The sequence below is a fragment of the Bubalus kerabau genome, chromosome 1 (assembly GCF_029407905.1).
Source record: "Bubalus kerabau isolate K-KA32 ecotype Philippines breed swamp buffalo chromosome 1, PCC_UOA_SB_1v2, whole genome shotgun sequence".
Classification (NCBI taxonomy): Eukaryota; Metazoa; Chordata; class Mammalia; order Artiodactyla; family Bovidae; genus Bubalus; species Bubalus kerabau.
In genome coordinates, this window is record NC_073624.1 from 93,922,957 (window position 1) to 93,944,453 (window position 21,497).

At 43.2% G+C, this 21,497-nt stretch overlaps 1 protein-coding gene and 2 long non-coding RNA genes across 7 annotated transcripts; 2 read left to right on the top strand and 1 right to left on the bottom strand.

The window, feature by feature from the left end:
• Positions 1–1,565: 1,565 nt before the first annotated feature.
• On the bottom strand, positions 1,566–16,743 carry LOC129654140 (uncharacterized). Of its 2 annotated transcripts, XR_008715427.1 has the most exons (4): positions 16,615–16,743; positions 13,198–13,321; positions 3,129–5,058; positions 1,566–3,041 (listed from the first exon to the last, which is right to left on the bottom strand). It is a non-coding gene; the product is annotated as an uncharacterized LOC129654140 (long non-coding RNA). The 2 variants fall into 2 exon arrangements; XR_008715428.1 differs by lacking the exons at positions 1,566–3,041; positions 3,129–5,058 and adding an exon at positions 12,323–12,448.
• LOC129654129 (uncharacterized) lies at positions 3,233–7,535 on the top strand. Of its 2 annotated transcripts, none has more exons than XR_008715426.1 (3): positions 3,233–3,337; positions 6,286–6,370; positions 6,898–7,535. It is a non-coding gene; the product is annotated as an uncharacterized LOC129654129 (long non-coding RNA). The 2 variants fall into 2 exon arrangements; XR_008715425.1 differs by lacking the exon at positions 3,233–3,337 and adding an exon at positions 5,717–5,934.
• Positions 16,742–21,079, top strand: DAZAP2 (DAZ associated protein 2). 3 transcript variants are annotated; one of them, XM_055583687.1, is made up of 4 exons: positions 16,742–16,902; positions 17,915–18,033; positions 18,453–18,621; positions 19,631–21,079. In XM_055583687.1, exons 1-4 carry the CDS (start codon positions 16,890–16,892, stop codon positions 19,951–19,953), a joined length of 624 nt encoding a protein of 207 aa, XP_055439662.1. In that variant the 5' UTR covers positions 16,742–16,889; the 3' UTR covers positions 19,954–21,079. The 3 variants fall into 3 exon arrangements, with proteins under 3 accessions (XP_055439662.1, XP_055439658.1, XP_055439652.1); XM_055583677.1 differs by having other exon boundaries at positions 16,745–16,902; positions 18,453–18,698; positions 19,631–19,909; XM_055583683.1 differs by lacking the exon at positions 18,453–18,621 and having other exon boundaries at positions 19,631–19,909.
• Positions 21,080–21,497: the final 418 nt, after the last annotated feature.

The window sequence follows — 21,497 nt, forward strand, 5'->3', positions numbered from 1 at the left end:
TTGAAAAATTCTAACTGAAACATAATTGTAAGGTATCATTACCTGTGCAGTAGTTTTAACTGGGCTTGTGAAACTGATACATGACAGTATTACAGTTCTTGGAGGTTTTGTTTGGTCTTTTGTCCCTATGGTCCCTCCTCTTAGGCTGTAAATTTCTTGAGAGCACAGATGGTGACAACTCATTTTTGTATTTCCTACTGCTGTTTATGTGAAGAAGAGGCTCAGTATTGCTATTGAATGTTGCCACATGAGGACAAAAACTCTTAGTCTATGTGACATGGTTTGGTGCTACACACAGATAAATCAAATTCATGATATCAGGGACAGTATGAAGAAAGAAACAGATGTGATCAAAGGGGTTCAGGGAGACATACATGAGAATGGTAATTGTGGTTTCCTTTGGAAAAAGGAAGCCTTAAATTTATATTGTATACTCTTCTGCCTAAATTTTTGATGCTGAACATATATTACTTTTTTGTTGGTCTAAATTTTTTATTTATTGGTTATAACATGCACACAGTAAAGTACACAAACCTTAAATGTACATATTGATGGATTATTTATACATACATAAAATATTTATTTTATCTACACATTATTTATACATATTATTTACATATAAAATAGATTATACATTATTTACATATAATATTTTTTATAACAATTGGGGCTTCCCTGGTAGCTCAAATGGTAATGAATCTGCTTGCAATGAGGGAACCCTGGGCATAATTATAATAATTACATTTTATTATATATCACATATATATATTTTATAAATATATATAAAATCACCACCCACAATATGATATAGAGCATTTCCAACACCTGAGAAGATCCTCTGTGTTCCTTGATAGGTAAACTTCCAATTATCACTATAGATTAATTTTACTGGTTCTTGAACTTCATCTAAATGGAGTCAGACAGGATGTGTATTCTTTTGTGTCTGGTTTCTGTTACTCAACACGTTTTTGAGATTCACCCATGTTGTTGTGTTTAACAGTATTACTTATTCTTTTATACTGCTGTATACATTCCATTGTATAAGTATACCACATTTTATCCATTCTACTATTGATGGGCATTTGAGTAATTTCTCTTTTTGTCTTGTATGCATAAAAGCTGCTCTAAACATGCTTGTATAAGTCTCTTAATGAATACGTGCACTTATTTTTCCTAGGTGAATATTGAGAAGTGGAATTGCTAAGTTTGGGGTATATGTTCAACTTTTTATTGGGTTGGCCAAGAAAAAACTTTGGGTTTGGGTTTTCCGTAACATCTTACAGAAACTCGAATGAACTTTTTGGCTAACCCCATATATCTGCTCCCCTAGTGGCTCAGACGTTAAAGAGTCTGCCTGCAATGCAGGAGACCTGGGTTTGATCCCTGGGCTGGGAAGATCCCCTGGAGAAAGAAATGACTATCCACTCCAGTATGCTTGCCTTGAGAAATTCCATGGACAGAGGAGTCTGGCAGGCTACAGTCCATGGGGTGACAAAGAATAGACACAACTGAGCCACTAACACTTTCAACACGGATACAGCTAAATACTTTCCCAAAATGTTTGAACCAATTTATATCCTTACTAGTAATGTATGAGAGTTCTAGTTGTTTCATCCTCACTGATGCTTGAAATAGTCTTTTTTTAAAAAAAAAATATTGCAATATATGATTGTTGGAATAAGTATACATTTTATAGTCAGAGAAAAAGCCAACAATACAAATATTTCCATGAGTAAGTAGGGAGAAGCTGTCACCAGTGACATGCTGTGCCAAAGAAAACTCATCAATAGTATCCTCAGCCCAGTACATTTTTTTTTCCTCCTTTGCTCCCACTTCCTGTGCCTCTGAGCCTACATTTATTCAAAAAATATTATTGTCTACTAGATTGGATGTTAATGTCCAGTGGAAAACAAAACAGCTTTCTTGAAATTTACAGTCTTCTGGGGAAACACATGTTAAACAAAAAAATAAGCACACAAATATATCATTACATGTGATGGTGAAGGAAACCAGAAGGTGATATGAGAAAGAATCACACTGAGGGGCAGGGAAGGCCTCCCTAAGGAAGTCACATATAAGGCAAAGTTTAAAAGATGGAATAGGGACTTTCCTGATTTTCCAGTGGCTAAGACGGCACTCCCATTGCAGGGGGCCTGAGTTCAATTCCTGGTCAGGGAACTAGATCCTACATGCCACAACTAAAGATTCTGCATGCTGCAACTTAGACCTGGTGCAGTCAAATAAATAAATAAAAATAAATATTTTTTAAAAGTGAAATAGGCAGGAGACCAAAGGAACAGCAGAGGTGATAAGACAGGAAAGAACCTGGTGTTCAAGAAACTGGAGCACAGCAAGTGATGGGAAGAACTTCACAAAATAAACTTGGAAAGATAGGCAGGGCCCAAATCAGGAAGGCCTGGCCATATGTACCTCTAATCTTCCCATTCAGCTGGGGCTGTTCTTTCCTTGCAAGCTCTCCTCAGGATTTACCCCCTCTAAGTAGTCTTCTTGAATAATACTGAACTGTTCAAATTAATATTATTATTTTAATTATATCATTGTTTCAAAAACCTCATAATTTGTAGTAAATAGCCCTTTCTTTCTGTTTCCTGAGAATATATTGGTTTACCCAACAGATGTAGGACCGGGCCTTGCGTTTCCTCTTTCACCCGAGTCTCCTCCAAGCATCAGGGATGCTCTGTTGACAGTAAGAGCCTTCCTTGGCCCTGCACTCTATTCCTAGAAAGCTCTGGGGATCTAAGTAGATAATCCCTAGAATCCTGTTTTGCCTGGTTTGAGGACTGACTCAGTTTCAGATCTTCAAAAGTTGCCCTGGAGCAACCAAATTTCCCCAGGAACCACATATATTTTCCCAGACACCTTCCTTAACTGCCAAGTTAATCTTGCCCCTCCTCCTGCCAATCACCAGGTTAAAGGCATCTTTGCTGTTGCTAAGAGAAGAAGGCTTAGGCAGGTGGGAGTGAGTTGAAGGATGATACAGCAGGGAGTCAGGCTGGTCAGCAGGGGAAAAAATCTTTCAGCTGTGAGGGAAGACAGCAATGCAAATACATTTTTCAAGTGCTTCTGGGCCAGGTTTCTGCCCCGCCCCCACCCCCCACTGTGTTTACCTGCTTGTTCTCTGAAAGCTTTTAGGACTTTCTTTTTAAAAAATCTCTGATGTCTTAAATTTTACATCATGGCTTGTAGTTGGCCAGCTTTCATAAAACAAGGAAGCTATTGTTCACCTTGACTGGTTATATTGAAGTCCTTGTGAGGGGAAAAGGACCATCAAAGAGAAGATCCCTGAGTGCTGGTAACAATGCAGGGCTATTTAAAGGTGAGAAGTCAGAGTTCTGGAATACTTGCTTGGCAAGGAGTGTGGTTGGGCATGCTCCCTTTTTTATAGACTTCCCACCCTGAAATGCATATATTTTATCTATTTACTTTAATTTTAGCAATGATGTAAAATTATTGCTGGGCTGCTGTCACCCTGACAGATCACCTTACCATCTCAAAGGGTAAATATGGATTTTTTCCCCATAATTTTTGTACAGTAACAAGGTGAGGAACATTTTAGCTCATAAATTATTCACCAAACCTCACAGGCATAATAGGCTGTGTGCATATTCATCAGGTTATCATCCATTATTCATAAGAAGTTCACTTCAACTGTTAGAAGAAAATGAGGTTGTTGATTGAAATGCTGAAGAAACGTGGGCTTTTGTTCCCCCCTTCTCTCTCCCATCTAAGTCTGGAAGTTTCCATCAAAAAAATCATATCACAGGGGAAAAATTTTATTCCTGACATGCAGATGTGTAGATAAGAGGAAAAGAAAACTTGGAGTAGGAAATAAGTTGGCAGAATCAACCATCATTCATTTAACTTGGCTAAGGCCTCTGACTCCTGCTTCCACAGAAACTGTGTCCAGAAGTGTCCAAAAGGAGTCCCCTTTCTTGCAACAAAGGAGCAGCTTTAGCAAATGATAGATTTTTTTTTAGACTTCATACTTACATTAAGATACAGATTGCATTCTGCAGCCCAAGAAGTGTTACCATTTATGTTATTATTTGACCTTCATGCCATGTCTGTGAGATAGGAATAATTTCAAGATGAGACAACTCAGGCTCAGAGAGGTTAAGTGATTTGTCTAAAGCCAAACAGCTGGTGAGCAGAGCAGGACTGGGATCTACATTTTCTTCCATATTCCATGTTCTTTATACTCTGTCTTCCTAAATCCTCTGGAATAATGAAACCTACCACTCCCAGAGGCATTTCACATTGTTTTCCAAGAACCACTGATTGTATTATTTTCTCTTTTTAGTATCTTTATTATTTCTGTGAACATCAGAAGCAATACAGGCTTGAAAGCATCAAATAACCCAAAGTTCTATAGAATAAAGAATAACAAATGGGCAGGCAGTTAACTGCCACGATTGCCAAACTCCTCTGCCACAGGATCCAGGAGGAGATATTATAATTCAGCCAGATCTACAGATCTGGGTTCAGATCTGATCATGGTCACTGACTAGCTGTTTCATTTGGGGGCAAGATAGCCTCTTTAGGCTGTAGTTTCTCATTTGTAAAATGGGAATTACACTTCTAGAGTTTTTTAAGTATTAAATGAGATGATGTATATGAAACCCAAGTGTCATCACTTTCCTCTATTTTAAAGGCCCCCTCTCTCTAGCACGGAGAAGGCAATGGCACCCCACTCCAGTACTCTTGCCTGGGAAATCCCATGGACAGAGGAGTCTGGTGGGCTGCAGTCCATGGGGTCGCTAAGAGTTGGACACGGCTGAGCGACTTCACTTTCATTTTTCACTTTCATGCATTGGAGAAGGAAATGGCAACCCATTCCAGTGTTCTTGCCTGGAGAATTCCAGGGACAGAGGAGCCTGGTGGGCTTCCATCTATGGGGTCGCACAGAGTCGGACACGACTGATGCGACTTAGCAGCAGCAGTAGCAGTCTCTCTAGCACAGCTGGCCATCCACTATCCACGGGTATTGCATCAGAGGATTCAATCCACCAAGGATTGAAAATATCTGGAAAATAAATCCTAGAAAGTCCCCAAAAGCAAAAGGTGAATATGCTGCAAGTCAAACTTTGTACATAGTATCTACAACTACATAGTATTTAAAACTATGCAATTTACATAGCATTTACATTGTATGGAGAAAGAAATGGCAACCAACTCCAGTATTCTTGCCTGGAAAATCCCATGGCTGGAAGAGCCTGGTGGGCTACAGTCCACAGGGTCGCAAAGAGCTGGACACAACTAAGCAACTGAACTGAGGTGTTATAAGTAATCTAGAGATGATTTCAAGTTATACAGGAGAATGTGCGGAGGTTTTAGGCAAATACCATTTTATATAAGGGATCTGAGCAGCCTTGGATTTTGGTATCTGTGAAGGTGGGGTGGATCCTAGAACAAAATGCCCTGTGGGAACTGTATATTTATTTGGGGAAATGGAATGGAAGGCAAGGCTTCTCGCTTGCCTGTGCCCCCGTCTCTCGCTTGACCCTCTGTTTCCATCTATCCTGCGTCACTCGCCTGGCTGCTATTGTCTGGTGTGGTTCCTCTGGATGAAATGCAGCTGTAGTCACAGTGGGCACAGCTGTGAGTTCTCCCCAGCATGACTAAATACGGTTGCTCTTTTTTTAAAGAAAATTATTTATTTGGCTGTGTCAGATCTTAGTTGCGGCACGAGGGATCTTTAGTTGGGGGAATGTGGTATCTAGTTCCCTGACCAGGAATCGAACCTGGCCCCCCTGCATTGGGAGTGCAGAGTATTAGCCACTGGATCACCAGGGAAGTCCCTCAAGGTTGTTTTTTATTGAAGAGTTGGGAAAAAAACTAAAGAGAATTCCAATGAATAAGAGAAAGCATTAAATTTTTTATTTTAACTTTCTATGTAATTCAAATGAAAACCAGGTAAGAAGTTCAGTTTTTATGAGCAGGTCAGATTTTGCATGCCTGGACCCCAAACCCTAATCTGACTCCCTGTCATCAGGTCAGTTTTCCTCCCTAGTAACTCCTCCTTCACACCCCCACTTCTGGGAGGGCCCAGGCCCTTCCTCCCTCTGCTTCCTCACTTTGACTCAGAATTGTGTGCGTGTGCAGTCGCTTAGTGGTGTCCAACTCTGTTCGACCCCATGGACAGTAGCCCGTCGGGCTCCTCTATTCATGGGATTTCCTAAATAAGAATACTGGAGTGGGTTGCCATTTCCTCCTCCAGGGGATCTTCCCAACCCAGGGATTGAACCTGGGTCTCCTGCGTTACAGGTGGATTCTTTACCACTAGCACCACCTGGGAGCCCCGTATTCAGAAGTACATTTCCCTAAATCTGACATATTCAGTCTGGAAGAGGTGAGTATGTGGCACAGGGTGAGGGATGGAGTGGGTGCTATGAGCTCTAGTACAAAATCCACCCAGAAAATTTGTCCAAGAAAGGTTGGCACCCCAAGTTCAGACCCCTTCCAGTCCCTTGGCCAGATGGAGATGGAGATGAGGCTCTATTCTTCTGAGTGCCCTTTGGAAAATAACTTTTGGAGCACACATACACAACACACTCACACCTTGAAGAATAAAATGAAAGCTTAACCCTCAAACCAGCAAATGTCATGTGGTAGAATCACCCTACTACACTGCATTTTTAATAAACACTAAGTGATTCTGATACAAGTGGTTTGGGATTTCACAGGGATAAAAATTGGTCAGAACCCCAAAAGAAGAGAAGCTGTCCCAGGATTTACTAGGCTCCCCAGCTACAGTGGAGTTAGGCCTTGACATTATTATGCAGAGCAGTGTTATTGCCTCTCCTACAAAGGCTTGCCACCAATAAGAAAAGAGGATCCATTTCTGAGTCATATATCTTGTAATCTTTGTTCCCTTAGTTACACAAAGACCAGCCAAAGCTTTGAAAAGGTTGCTTCAGAGCCTGACTGGATTCTTCCACAAACCTCCACCCTCTCTCTTTGTGCTGGGAAATAGGAGGTGTTTTTGTTTTCTGTTAATAGAAGTGAAGAGTCCAACACAAAGTAGGTGTTCAATAAAGGTACATTAAAAAGCTCTAATCAGGGACTTCCCTGGTGACACAGAGGATAAGAATCCGCCTGAAGGTGCAGGGGAAACTGGTTCGATCTCTGGTCCAGGAAGATTCCACATGTCTTGGAGCAGCTAAGCCTTTGCACCACAACTACTGAGCCCACATTCTAGAGCCCATGTGCTGCAACTACTGAAACCTGCATGCCTGGAGCCTGTGCTCCACAAGAGAAGCTTCTGCGATGAGAAACCCACACATCACAGGAAGAGCAGCACCTGCTTGCTGCAACTAGAGAAAGCCTGAGCAAAAGCAATGACATCCAGGTCCAGTGGCTAAGAATCCGCCTGCCAAAGCAGAGGACATGGGTTCCATCCTGGTCCAGGAAGATTCCACATGCTCTAAGGCAACTGAGCCCCTGCACCACAACTACTGAGCCCACACTCTAGAGCCTGTGTGACTCAACAAGAGAAGACAGCACAATGAGAAGACTAAGCACGACTTGAGAGAAGCCCCTACTCTCTGCAACAAGACAAAGCCCACAGACAGCAAGGAAGACCCAGTGCAGCCAAAAATAAATAGTTGAAAAATGATTTATTTGGCAGTGTTGAGTCTTAGTTGTGGCTCACGGGACCTTTCCTTGTGGTGCTCAGGCTTCTCTGTAGTTGTGGTGCACAGGCTTAGCTGTGCCACAGCATGTGGGATCTTAGTTCCCTGACAAAGGATCAAACCCACATCCTCTGCATTGGAAGGCAGATCCTTAACTACCGGACCACCAAGGAAATCCTCCCAACATTAACATTTTTTTCTTAAACACCTTTATTGGGAATTCCCCTGTGGTCCAGTGGTTAAGACTCTATCTTCCACTGCAGGGGCATGGGTTCAATCCCTGGTCAGGGAATTAAGACCACAGGCCACACACTGTGGCCAAAAAAAAAAAAAAAATAATTAAAAGGGGGGTAAGCACCAAAAAAAATTAAAAACACCTTTATTAAGGCATAATTGACATACAATAAGGGCTTCCCAGGTGGCTCAGTGGTTAAAAAAAAAAAAAAATCTGCCTGCCAATGCAAGAGACTTGGGTTCGATCCCTGGGTTGGGAAGATCCCTTGGAGTAGGAAATGGCAACCAACTCCAGTATTCTTACCTGGAGAATCCCACGAGCAGAGGAGCCTGGCAGGCTGTAGTCCATGGGGTCACAAAGAGTTGGACAGGTGAGTGACTGAGCATGCACACACGACTTACAATAAACTGCATATGCCTAAAATGTACAAGCTGATAAATTGTGACACACCCAAGAAGACTATCACCACAATCTAAATAGTGAACATATCCATCACCCCTCAGCTTCCCAAAGTCCACCTCTTCTCTCCTGTCCCCCCCTTTCCCTTTATACTGGCAATCATTGATCTGTTTTTTATCACTATGGTTTGCATTCTCCAAAATTTTATATAAATGGCATCCTTTAGTGTGCACTCTTGTCTGGTTTCTTTCCTTCAACATAATTGAGGTTATATGGTTTTTCCAGTGGTCATGTATGGATGTGAGAGTTGGACTATACAGAAAGCTGAGCATTGAAGAGTTGATACTTTTGAACTGTAGTGTTGGAGAAGACTCTTGAGAGTCCCTTGGACCGCAAGGAGGTCCAACCAGTCCATCCTAGAGGAGATCAGTCCTGGGTATTCATTGGAAGGACTGATGTTGAAGCTGAAACTCCAACACTTTGGCCACCTGATGTGAAGAGCTGACTCATTCGAAAAGACCCTGATGCTGGGAAAGATTGAGGGCAGGAGGAGAAGGGGACGACAGAGGATGAGATGGTTGGATGGCATCACTGACTCAATGGACGTGGGTTTGGGTGAACTCCAGGAGTTGGTGATGGACAGGGAGGCCTGGTGTGCTGCGATTCATGGGGTCACAAAGAGTCGGACACAACTGAGCAACTGAACTGAGCTGAACTGATGTTTCATGGATACCCAGTTCATTCCTTAATACCACAATGTATTTATCCATTGACCTGTTGATGGATATTTGTGTTGTTTCCAGTTTATGGCTGTTACAAATAAAACTGTAATAGTCATGGGCAAGCCTTTGTGTGCCCATATTCTTTCATTTCTCTTGGGTTAACAGGAGTGAAAGGACTGATCACCCAGTAAGTGTAACTTTTAAAATCCTGCCATACTGTTTTCAAAGTGGTTGTACCATTTTACACTCTTATCAGCAGTGTATGAGAATTCTAGTAGCTCCACATACTCTCCAAGACTTGAAATAGTCAGTCTTTTTTGATTATTATTAAGTTACTTTATTTTTGGTTATGATGGATCTTCATTGCTGTGCAAAGGCTTTCTCTAGTTATGGACAGTGGCGGCTACTTTCTAGTCGCAGTGCCTGGGCTTCTCATTGCAGTGGCTGCCCTTGCTGCGGAGCACAGGCTGTAGGGGCACGGGTTTCAGTAGTTGCAGCACGAGAGCTCAGTAGTTGTGGCTCCAGGAACCTAGAGCATGCAGGCTTCAGTATCTGTGGCACACGGGCTTAGCTGCTCTGTGGCATGTGGGAACCAGGGATTGAACCTGTGTCCCTTGCATTGGCAGGCAGCTTCTTATCCACTGTACCATCAGGGAAGTCCAGTCAGTCTTTTTAATGTTAACCATTTTAATAGGCATGCCAACATTGTTTTAAGTTTTTGAACTGGTAAACATCTTTCAAAATTTTTAAAAATGCTTTTTAAGGTATACAGTGAAAAGTCACTCCTGTCTGTGTCCCCAACCTGACTCAGTAACTACCTTTATAGGTATCATGTGTAATCTTCCAGAATTTCTTTACTCAAATACTAACGAATATTGTTTTCCCGCTCTTTTACACAGAAGACTCCATTCTAAGCACATGATTCTGAACCTAGCCTTATTTTCATTTTAAAAATATTTTGGAGAGCTTTCTCATTCTTTGTTACAGCCATGCAGTGTTTAATTATATGGATGTACTAAGATTTAATTTACCATTTCCCTACTGATGGACATATATAGGTCATTTCTAATCTTTTGCTTTACAAACAATGCTGCAGTAAACAGCCTTATATACACAGTGTTTCTCATGAATGCAAATGTATCTGTAGGAACCATTCTTAGAAGTGGGGATTATAAAATTTGACATTTGCCAAATTGACCCTATAGGAATTGTACTCCCACCATCAATAAATTAAAGAGTGTCTGCCTATCCACAGCCTCACAATTAAAGTTTGTAAATGTCTGGATTTTTGCCAGTCTGATGGTAGTATCTGTGTGGTTTTAATCTGCCTTTTTAAGAATGAGGCTGAACATCTTTTCATATATTTAGAAGCCATTCATCGAAAAAGCAAGAGATTTCCAGAAAAACATCTATTTCTGCTTTATTGACTATGCCAAAGCCTTTGACTTTGTGGATCACAATAAACTGTGGAAAATTCTGAAAGAGATGGGTATACCAGACCACATGACCTGCCTCTTGAGAAATCTGTAGGCAGGTCAGGAAGCAACAGTTAGAACTGGACATGCAACAACAGACTAGTTCCAAATAGGAAAAGGAGTACATCAAGGCTGTATATTGTCACCCTGCTTATTTAACTTATATGCAGAGTACATCATGAGAAATGCTGTGATGGAGGAAGCACAAACTGGAATCAAGATTGCCAGGAGAAATATCAATAACCTCAGATATGCAGATGATGCCACCCTTATGGCAGAAAGTGAAGAAGAACTAAAAAGCCTCTTGATGAAAGTGAAAGTAGAGAGTGAAAAAGTTGGCTTAAAGCTCAGCATTCAGAAAATGAAGATCATGGCATCCGGTCCCATCACTTCATGGCAAATAGATGGGGAAACAGTGGAAACTGGCTGACTTCATTTTTTGGGGCTCCAAAATCACTGCAGATGGTGACTGCAGCTATGAAATTAAAAGATGCTTACTCTTTGGAAGGAAAGTTATGACCAACCTAGACAGCATATTAAAAAGCAGAGATGTTACTTTGCCAACAAAGGTCAATCTACTCAAGGCTACGGTTTTTCCTGTAGTCATGTATGGATGTAAGAGTTGGACTATAAAGAAAACTGAGAATTGATGCTTTTGGACTGTGGTGTTGGAGAAGACTCTTGAGAGTCTCTTGGACTTCAAGGGGATCCAAACGGTCTAACCTAAAGGAAATCAGTCCTGAATATTCATTGGAAGGACTGATGCTGAAGCTCCCATACTTTGGCTATCTGATTTGAAGAGCTGACTCATTTGAAAAGACCCTGATGCTGGGAAAGATTGAAGGTAGGAGGAGAAAGGGACAACAGAGGATGAGATGGTTGGATGGCATCACCAACTCAATGGACCTGAGTTTCAGTAAACTCCGGGAGTTGGTGATGAACAGGGAGGCCTGGCATGCTGCAGTCCATGGGGTCACAAAGAGTTGCACACGACTGAGTGACTGAACTGAACTGAGAAGCCATTCATATTTCCTTTTCTGTGGACTGTCTGTAAATATCACTTGCTATTTAAAAAATTTTTAAATTTGTTTAAAATTTTTTTCCAGTTTTATGGAGACATAACTGACATACAGCACTATGTAAGTTTGGGCTTTTCTGGTGGCTCAGTGGTAAAGAATCCGCCTGCCAATGAAGGAGATTTGAGTTCAGTCTCTGGACCGGGAAGATCCTCTGGAGAAGGAAATGGCAACCCTCTTCAGTATTCTTTCCTGGGAAATCCCATGGACAGAGGAACCTGGTGGGCTACATCCATAGGGTCACAATGAGTCAGACATGACTTAGTGACTAAACAACAACAACTATGTAAATTTAAGGTGTACAACAAAATGATTCGACTTACAGACATCATGAAATGATCACAATAGGTTTAGTTAGTGAAATCCAGCTCACGTAGATATAAAATAGAAAAAAAATTTTAATTGTGATGAGAACTAAGGATTTACTATCTTAAGAACTTTCATTTACAATTACAGCAGTGTTAATTATCTGTATTGTGTTGTATGTTTACATCCTTGTACATTTTGACTACCTTCATCTAACTCCATCTGCTCCCAGATACTTTTTCTAATGGTTGGTCATGTACTTTTTGGTCTCTAGGAGTTATTAATATTTAGGGGGATTAGCCCTTTGTGATGGAAACTGTGATTTTTTTTTCCTAATTTGTCATTTTTCTTTTGACTTTATGGAGTTTTTATCCCTGACATTAATCCTGTTAATTAATCCAGGACATTAATCTCAGTATTAGTCCAGTTGGTTTTTTATATATAATTTTATTTATTTATTTATGGCTGTGCTGGGTCTTTGTTGCTGCATGGGCTTCTCTCGTTGCTGCAAGCGAGGGCTGCTCTCTAGCTGGAGTGCTCAGGCTTCTCAGTGCAGTGGCTCTCTTCTTGCTGAGCACGGGCTCTAGGGCACAAGGGCTTCAGTAGTTGTGGCTCCTGGGCTCTAGAGCACAGGTCACTAGTTGTGGCACATGGGCTTAGTTGCTCTGCAGCACATGGATCTTCTGGATCACCGATTGAACCTGTGTCTCCGGTATTGCAGGCAGAGCCACAAGGGGAGGCCCCATACCATCCTTATGACAGCACTAATCACTCTATACTTTGACTTTCTGTTTACTTTTCTCTCTCTCATTAGGTAGACAAGTTCCATGAGACAGGGACTAAGTGTGCTTCTTCATTACTGTTTCCCTGGAGTCTATTACAGGGCCCGGCACATAACAGATGCTTGATAAATAGGCTTTTTTATTATTTTTTTTAATTTTTAAAATTTATTTATTTTTGGCTGGGCTGGGTCTTTGTTGCTGCTCACACCCTCCTCCAGCTGCAGTGAGTGGGAGCCACTCTCCTGCCTATGTGCGTGGGCCCTCACTGTGGTGGCCTCTCCTGTTGCAGAGCACAGGCTCTAGGCGTGTGGGCTTCAGTAGCTGTGGTGCATGGGCCCAGCTGTCCCACAGCATGTGGAATCCTCCCAGACCAGTGATCGAACCTGTGTCCCCTGCATTGGCAGGCAGACTCCTATCTACTGAACCATTAGGGAAGTCCATCAATAAACAGTTGTTAAATTAATTCAGGAAAGGATGTTTGATGACTGAATGGTATCTTTGTCTCATTGGGGGACCCAGGAGAATGAAGAAATAAAAAAGCTTTTGATACCTGTCCAAGAAAGTAGCCATATGCCCCTTAATCCCACGTGCCAGAGAAAACAAGGGTTTGCAGCTCCTCCTTTTCGGTGGTAACCTCATTTGGCTCTGCCCTGGCTTTCAGGAGACCCAGGTCCCTGAAAGCGTAAAGCAAAAAAAATACCTAACATCCTGTAGAGGAGGATGAAGACTGACCAGTCTGAAGGCAGTTAGCCTTAGCTGGAGCTAGATCCTGCAGGCTTCCTGGATGTCAAGAGTTAACCCTTTAATCACTAGACTATGGAAAGGTCTGTGGAGGAGGGGTTTCAGTGAAGGGCTGGAGTAGAGGAGGGTATTTGGGCAGAAGGCTTGGGGCAGTGGCTGATTATCATCCAGTAGAAGTATTTGTATTTATCCTTGTAACACCTGATAGGGCCTGACTGGGCTTCCCTGGTGGCTCAGATGATAAAGAATCTGCCTGCACTGCAGGAGACCTGGGTTCGATCCCTGGGTTACAAAGATCTCCTGGAAAAGGGAATGGCTATCCACCCCAGTATTCTTGCCTAGAGAATTCCATGGACGGAGGAGCCTGCCAGGCTACAATCCATAGAGTTGCAAAGCGTTGGACACGACTGAGCGATTAACACACACAGAGCCTGACCAGAATTTACAATCTGATTATCAGCTTGGCCCACTTCCCCTCTGCCTTCTCAGGCTCCTCTTTGCTTTTTTCCTTCCCCAAAATAGGGTTTAGATTTAGAGCAGGAGGTGACACAAGAATCATGTGAATTTTTGAGCAGATGATGAAACTGAGACCCTTGGGAGGCAACAGATTAAAAAGAAGGTAAACAGATTAAACAATGTATTAATAAACATTAGAAACAAGGCTTGTAAATCAAGCAAAGCTGAGACTGAACACTGGCTCTGTAGCAGTGTAACTTAGTTCAGCTATTTAACCCCTCTGAAATACAGTCCCCTTGCCTGAACGTTTCCTCTGTCTGTTATGGACACAAAGTGCATAGCGTCTGCAAGGACACTGGTGTAGATTCCGATTCCTATACAACAAGGAACAAGTGGCAGCAGAGAAGACGAGGACCAAAGTCAGCTGGTGACGCAGTGATGACCAGAACTAGCATCCCTCTCCTACATTCTCATTGACATGGGTTGCTATGAAAGTGAAGTTGCTCAGTCGCGTCCGACTCTTTGAGACCCCATGAAGCCTACCAGTCTTCTCCGTCCATGGGATTTTCCAGGCAAGAGTACCGGAGTGGGTTGCCATTTCCTTCTCCAGGGGCTCTTCCTGACCCAGGGATCGAACCCCAGTTTCCTGCATTGCAGGCAGACACTTTACCTTCTGAGCCACCAGGGAAGCCCGACATGGGTTGCTATAGTCAACACAATTTCAGGGTTCCTAACTGAGGGTCCAGAAAGAGAAATAAGGGCAGTTCCTTTCTCAGGTTCATTCCTGTACTGTCTGAAGCCCTGGGCACAGGGTAGGATGGGTATAGATTAGTGACCTCTCCAGTTTCAGGCTTTTGGATGGTTTAGGGTCTAACTTGTAAAAGTTAGGTTACAAGGGAGAAGATTGACTGATCTGACCTCCAAGGACTTACTCTTTCAAATTTACCAATTAGTGACTGCAAATTTCATGCTAAGAAACATGCAAGACCCTGAGAGTAAAAGTCCACTTAAACAAACAAACCCCAAAACAGTGTTTTTAAAAGTGTGAGTCCTCACTTGTTAGTAGGATGTGAAATCACAACCAGAATTGAAAAAAGGAAACGAGAGAGATTAGAAAATATGACAGTGCATTGTACACAGAAGGATAGGTATCAGGTCATAAAATTTCCAGTTACATATAGTTAAACACATATTTATATATGTGTGTGTACTGGGTCATGATTTAAAGTATATTACTTTAAATTTCTGTGCATTTTGCTCAAAAAACTTTGCAAGCCCCTTTACCAGAAGGTGAATTCAGGAGAGCAAGAGCTTTGTTTTCTTTTAGAACAGTGCTTGGCATTTATAAGTGTTCTCCAAAGAACTGTTGAATGAGTAAATATCTAACACTGTGCCTGCCTTCAAGTAGATTAGTCAGAAATACAGGAAAAGGTAAATATCAGAGGCTTTATCATACTAATACCAGCCTGAACCAAATAAATAATATGAATTTAAAGAATGGGAAAAAACCTGAAAGAACTCCAAATACAGTCTTGGATACTGCGCTTTTAGGGCATTTTAGTTGTGATAGGCAGAGTGAAGGGATAAGAAGAAAACAAAACAAAAACACTGATTTGGGAACTGGGGTGGGGGTGGGGACCAAGGTAACACACCTGACTTTGTAACCTGCTCACTGTGTGACTTAGGGCAGTTCTCTTTAATCAATTCTCTCATTTGAAAAACAGAAATGCTTAAACAAGCCCTGCCTGCCACACAGGGCTGTTGTGAAGATCTGTGATGACTCCATAAAATCATGCATATTAATGGTGTTCTGCAAACTGTAATATGATACTGGAGAGAAAAACAACGGATTGCTGATGAAGTGAGTACTGGTCTTTTCAGTGGTTTAAGTCATTCAACAGCAAATATTTATCAGGTTTCTAATGTTTACCGAGGGTTTTTCTTTTCAAAGCTTTCTTTTCAGATGCTTTTCTAATGTTCTTCCTACACTACAAAATGTAAACCATGAGAAAATAGCCTTGGGCTGTCTTGTTCAGCTCCATCTCTGTACCTGAACACAGCAAGCGTTCAGCAGGTATCTTAAAGAATGGAAGCAATTGTTGCCTTAAAGGATGGCATCTTTGCTCTTAAGAACGATTAAGTTAGAAGAGAAGTGATACACAGAGAAAATACATATCAGGTACCATACAGGTGTTTGTGACAGGTATCAAAGTAAGGGCCAGGGCATGGGTACTCCGTGGGTACCAAGAACATGCGTTTTAGTGCTAGCTGTTGCGGGGGGGTGGGGCGGGGCACAGCACAGCATGCCGTTCCTGTCGGTGAGAAAGCGACACAGAAATAAAATACCGACAGCCTATCGGTAGAATAGAAAGGCAGCGAAGACTTGAGTGAGGGGAACCAGTGATAGATCAAGGGCTGCGAAGCATCTCAGGCAGTTAGATAAGATTGTAGGGAATCTATGTCCCTTGGGTATGTGTGTTAGTCTCCGGTTCAATCCATGGGAAATGGCAACCTACTCCAGTATTCTCGCCTGGAGAATCTCACGGACAGAGGAAGCCTGGCGAGAATCTCATGGACAGAGTCCACAGAGTCGCACAGAGTCAGACTCGACCGAAGAGACTTAGCAAGCATGCATGCCCCTTGTAGAAAGGCTGTCAAGATGAGGTGACCTTGAGGTGCTGAACGTAGGTGGGAAAAGGTTCCAGAGAATAGTTCAATGTTACTGCCTCCGAGCGTTCAAGAGAGAAAAGATCCCGTTTTGAGACAATACCTGTATTTGGTTTTCCTTCAGCCGAGGGACAAGGGTAGGGGTTGGAGGACAAGCCCCGGTGGGCGGGGCCTACGGGAGAGGACGGGATCACGCGGGCCATCCCTCCAGCAACCGGAGGCCGGGCGAAGGGGCGGGGTTTCCGGTGGCAGCGGCACTCGGGCGTCGGGTGACGCTAGCGGACAGATCGTCACGTGACACGGAAGTGACTACGAACAGGAAGAGGACGAAAAAAATAACCGTCCGCGACGCCGAGCCGAGCCGGACCCGCATCCACCATGAACAGCAAAGGCAAGGACAGGGGGTGGCTGAGGCCGCCGGGGGGAGTAGTGCTGGCCCGGAACAAGCGGGCCCGGAGCCCAGGGTCACCGAACGCCAGGCCTGGGGCGAGGTGCGCCGCGCTCCTGAGCCAGCTGCAGTGCCCGGGGCTGCGCCAGACACCTTCGTCATCCCCGAACTACGGCCGTTCGCTCCCTCACGGCCCTTTCTCCCTTAAACTCTGTGGCGCAGTTTGGAGCTGCAGAGTCGGGTTGGGGGTGGGGGGTGCTGTTGGGTGGGTGGGTTGTTGGTGGGGGGGGGGGAGAAGGTTTGTCGTGATAGGCGTCTGTAGGAGCAAATGGGGAGCTGGAGGCGAGATTTGGGTAGGCCAATGGAGAACTGGCAGAGGCGGGGCGCCGCGCTCCGGAACCACAGGCAGGCCTCCGGGCTTAACTAGTCAAGAGCCGCTCTGGTGGGCGGGCCAGTCGGGCCCGAAGGGGGTCTCTTTCCCCTTACCTTCGCTGACGGCCAGAAAGTCTCCCGGTTTCTGTGTCAGAACATTCCCCTCAGCCCCCTCCCCGATCTCAGTGTTCACTTCCACCACTCACTCTTTTCATTTGGAAGTCGACCTTGAGTAGGAACCTGTGAGGTCGATGACCACAACCACCGTTACTCACGAGGTCTTGGTCAGTTACAACCAGACCTTTGGAGACCACGCAAAAGGGAAACGGGACACACCGTTGAAATACCGGCTAGAGGGGGTGCCCAGAATTGCCCTGCATTCTGAAAAGATCTTGGGCCCAGCTAGACTTTACCCTTACAGCAGTCCGCTACTGGATGTCCAGTTGGGATCCAGCTTCTTCAGCTTTAAGGGTGCAAAGAGAATGCTTATTTTTTTGGCTCCAGGAATCAGGCCCTCTATGGCAGTCTGTTTGGAAATTCTTTTTGCTTATCCCGGCTAGGTTAGCTACCCAATATGCCCTGCTTTGTTTTGGTGACTCTGTATGGTAGACAACATGCTTTTTTACCCCCCCTTGTCTTCCAGGTCAATATCCAACGCAGCCAACTTACCCCGTGCAGCCTCCTGGGAACCCTGTGTACCCTCAGACCTTGCATCTTCCTCAGGCTCCACCCTATACTGATGCTCCACCTGCCTACTCAGAGGTGCTTCCAGTTAACTAGACTTAAATAATGGAATACTCTTGGATCATGTTTTCAGTCCTTGGCCAAGTCTGGCTCCACACATTTATTTACTTTCCACAAACAGGAGAGAGTGCTCACATGAATCATCTTAAAACGTGACATAGTTCAGCCATTTCTGTTGGGTTGGAGAAGGCATTATCTGATTGTTTTATGTTATTTGGCACTGGCTGAAGTTAAGAAGATGAGTTTGCATTCCCTGAGCCTAACATTAGCTATAGCAGGAAGTGATCCAGGAGAATATTGAGTGGCAGTGGAAAGGCAACTTGTGTAACTCAAGAGTGTAATCTGCACAAGGAGAATTAAGACTTGACTCATTAAATTGAGATCTGAAATAGGAATGTCATAAAGTAACTTGTTGCCTTCTCTTCTGCCTCTTCTAGCTCTATCGTCCGAGCTTTGTGCACCCAGGGGCTGCCACCGTCCCCACCATGTCAGCTGCATTTCCTGGCGCCTCACTGTATCTTCCCATGGCCCAGTCTGTGGCTGTTGGACCTTTAGGTTCCACAATCCCCATGGCTTATTATCCAGTTGGTCCCATCTATCCACCTGGTTCAACAGTGCTGGTGGAAGGAGGGTATGATGCAGGGGCCAGATTTGGAGCTGGCGCTACTGCTGGAAACATTCCTGTGAGTATGACTTGGTCACAAAAAAGCTCAACCCTTGTGTATTTCAACTTTCTGAAATGACTGGTCATCCTCTCATCATCCCTGGGTAACAGTTGCTGATATTGGTGTAATAATCACTGACGTCCAGTGGTAAGGCAGAAAGCACTCAAGGGGGCAGGAGAACCATGGCCAGTCAGTAACATCTGGCGTACTCACCGATGTCAGAATTTATCAGATTCCTTTGTTTTCCTGTCTTAGGAGTCCTGCCTGCTGCTTCTCCAGTTCACTTTGATACTAGTCTAGTAACACTCCTCATTCATTCCATAAGCATTTATTTAATATGTGCCATCAGCATGGCATTGTATTAGGAACCATGATGATTAAAAAAACAATGCATAATCCCTATTAAATTGCATTTAGAGAGATAGTAGAGATTTTAGCTATGTCTCTTGATTAATCAGTTCCCCTTTGTATGAGAATTAGAGCCCAGATGGTCCTTACTAGGACCATCTACTCAGTAACCATAGGCTAGGGATGAAGTGAAAACGCTGTCATCAGGTAGAGCCTTCAGATTATCCAGGGCCATTTGAAAACTGTCAGACCCTATGATATAGGTCCCTGGACCTGGTACCCACTCCATGTTTTGGGATGTGAATAGGAGTGATTTTCTGCACTGAATGCCTACGAGTCTGGACTTCGTAGGCACACACACTCAGAAGGTATCCATAGGCTTTATTTTGGATCCAGAACCCTTTAAATGAGTGGGTTTCCTGTTTATATCTTTGGGCTCACAAAGAATGTAGACCTGCTGGACTCAGATTGGTGGCCCAGATAGCTCTTTGAGATGCCACGGGTTAGCACACTGCCGTCTTCCTGATTGGTCCTTTGTCACCTTTGTCCACTTCCCTCCTATAGCTGCCCTGTGCCCAATCAACCTTGTCTTTTCCTTTCAGCCTCCTCCCCCGGGATGCCCTCCCAATGCTGCTCAGCTGGCAGTCATGCAGGGAGCCAATGTCCTCGTAACTCAGCGGAAGGGAAACTTCTTCATGGGTGGTTCAGATGGTGGCTACACCATCTGGTGAAGAACCAAGGCCATCTCTATGCCGGGAAAGACATCACATACCTTCAGCACTTCTCACAATGTAACTGCTTTAGTCATATTAACCTGAAGTTGCAGTTTAGACACATGTTGTTGGGGTGTCTTTCTGGTGCCCAAACTTTCAGGCACTTTTCAAACTTAATAAGGAACCATGTAATGGTAGCAGTACCTCCCTAAAGCATTTTGAGGTAGGGGAGGTATCCATTCATAAAATGAATGTGGGTGAAGCAGCCCTAAGGATCTTCCTTTAATTCCTCTGGAGTAATACTGTACCATACTGGTCTTTGCTTTTAGTAATAAAACATCAAATTAGGTTTGGAGGGAACTTTGATCTTCCTAAGAATTAAAGTTGCCAAATTATTCTGATTGGTCTTTAATCTCCTTTAAGTCTTTGATTTATATTACTTGTTATAAACGAACTGCATTAGTTGTCTGCCTTTTCCTTTCCATCCTTTGCCCCTGGTCCTACCCTCAACCCTTGTCTTCCACTCCTTCCCACCGATCTCCATTGAATCAATGGTGCAGGACAGAAAGCCAGTCAGACTAATTTCCTTCTCTCCTTGCACTTCCCCCCACTTGTCATCTTTTAACTAGTCTTTCACAAAGGATCCTCTGAAACCCCCTCTGTGCCCCAGGCACAGGACCCATTGCTTCTGCTTTTGCATCTCCTCAGGCAAAAGCGGAGGGTGCCTTTTGGACCCTCCTCATAGGTTTTCTCTTCAGACATGAACCAAGCCCAAATTTATTTTGGTGCCAGAAAAACTGAACCTTGTTTTAACAAAGGATATCAGTGCAAACTACCGTAAACAGCAGTCTGTTTATAACTTTGAGGGGCAAGGAGGAGGATGCATTTAAAAGCCTGATGACTCTGGAGCCAAATTAAGGGGAGTTTACCGATCAGAAATTGGTTACCATTTCTTGTCAGTGTCTGATGTAGCCACTATGGCTCCCAAGAATTCCTCAGCTGGGTTAATGGGGTCATATTGTGAATGCCTCACTACTAAATGACTTGAGTCCAGTGAAATCTCATTAGGGTTAAGAATATTTCAGGGATCCTTAATATTTTGATTTTTGTTTTCTAAAATTGGATTTTATTTTATTTTATCTTATAATTTCAGTTCATCTAAATTTGTGTTCTGTACATGTGATGTTTGACTGTACCATTGACTGTTATGGAAGTTCAGCGTTGTATGTCTCTCTCTACACTGTGGTGCACTTAACTTGTGGATTTTTTATACTAAAAATGTAGAATAAAGACTATTTTGAAGATTTGAATAAAGTGATGAAGTTGCATTACACCTCACTTCAAGGATTCTTTACTTAACTTTTTAGATCTCTTCTGTATATAACGTTTTTTATATCTCACCTAGAATTCAGATAAGTGTTGCTGTCGTTGTTTTGTTTTTTTCTTTTAATGAAGTCTTTGAAATAAATGCAGGAGTACAAGGCTAAGATTTGACCATTTTCATGAGATCCATTCTAGATGTTTAGATTTTTTTCATTTTATTTACTAAGCACTTTCAGATTCTTAAAAGCCTATTAGGCCAGAGGAATTCAGAACATAAACTTAGAAATAAGGGAACAATTGAGTCTCCTCATTTGGAGGAGTCTCCTCCTGCCCTTAAGTTTGACTTGAGGAAAATGTTTTTTTAGTTTGACAACTTGTTAAGTTGTAAGTTGAGCGTGATCTTCGGTTTTTCCAAAATTCTGTTTGGAGAAAT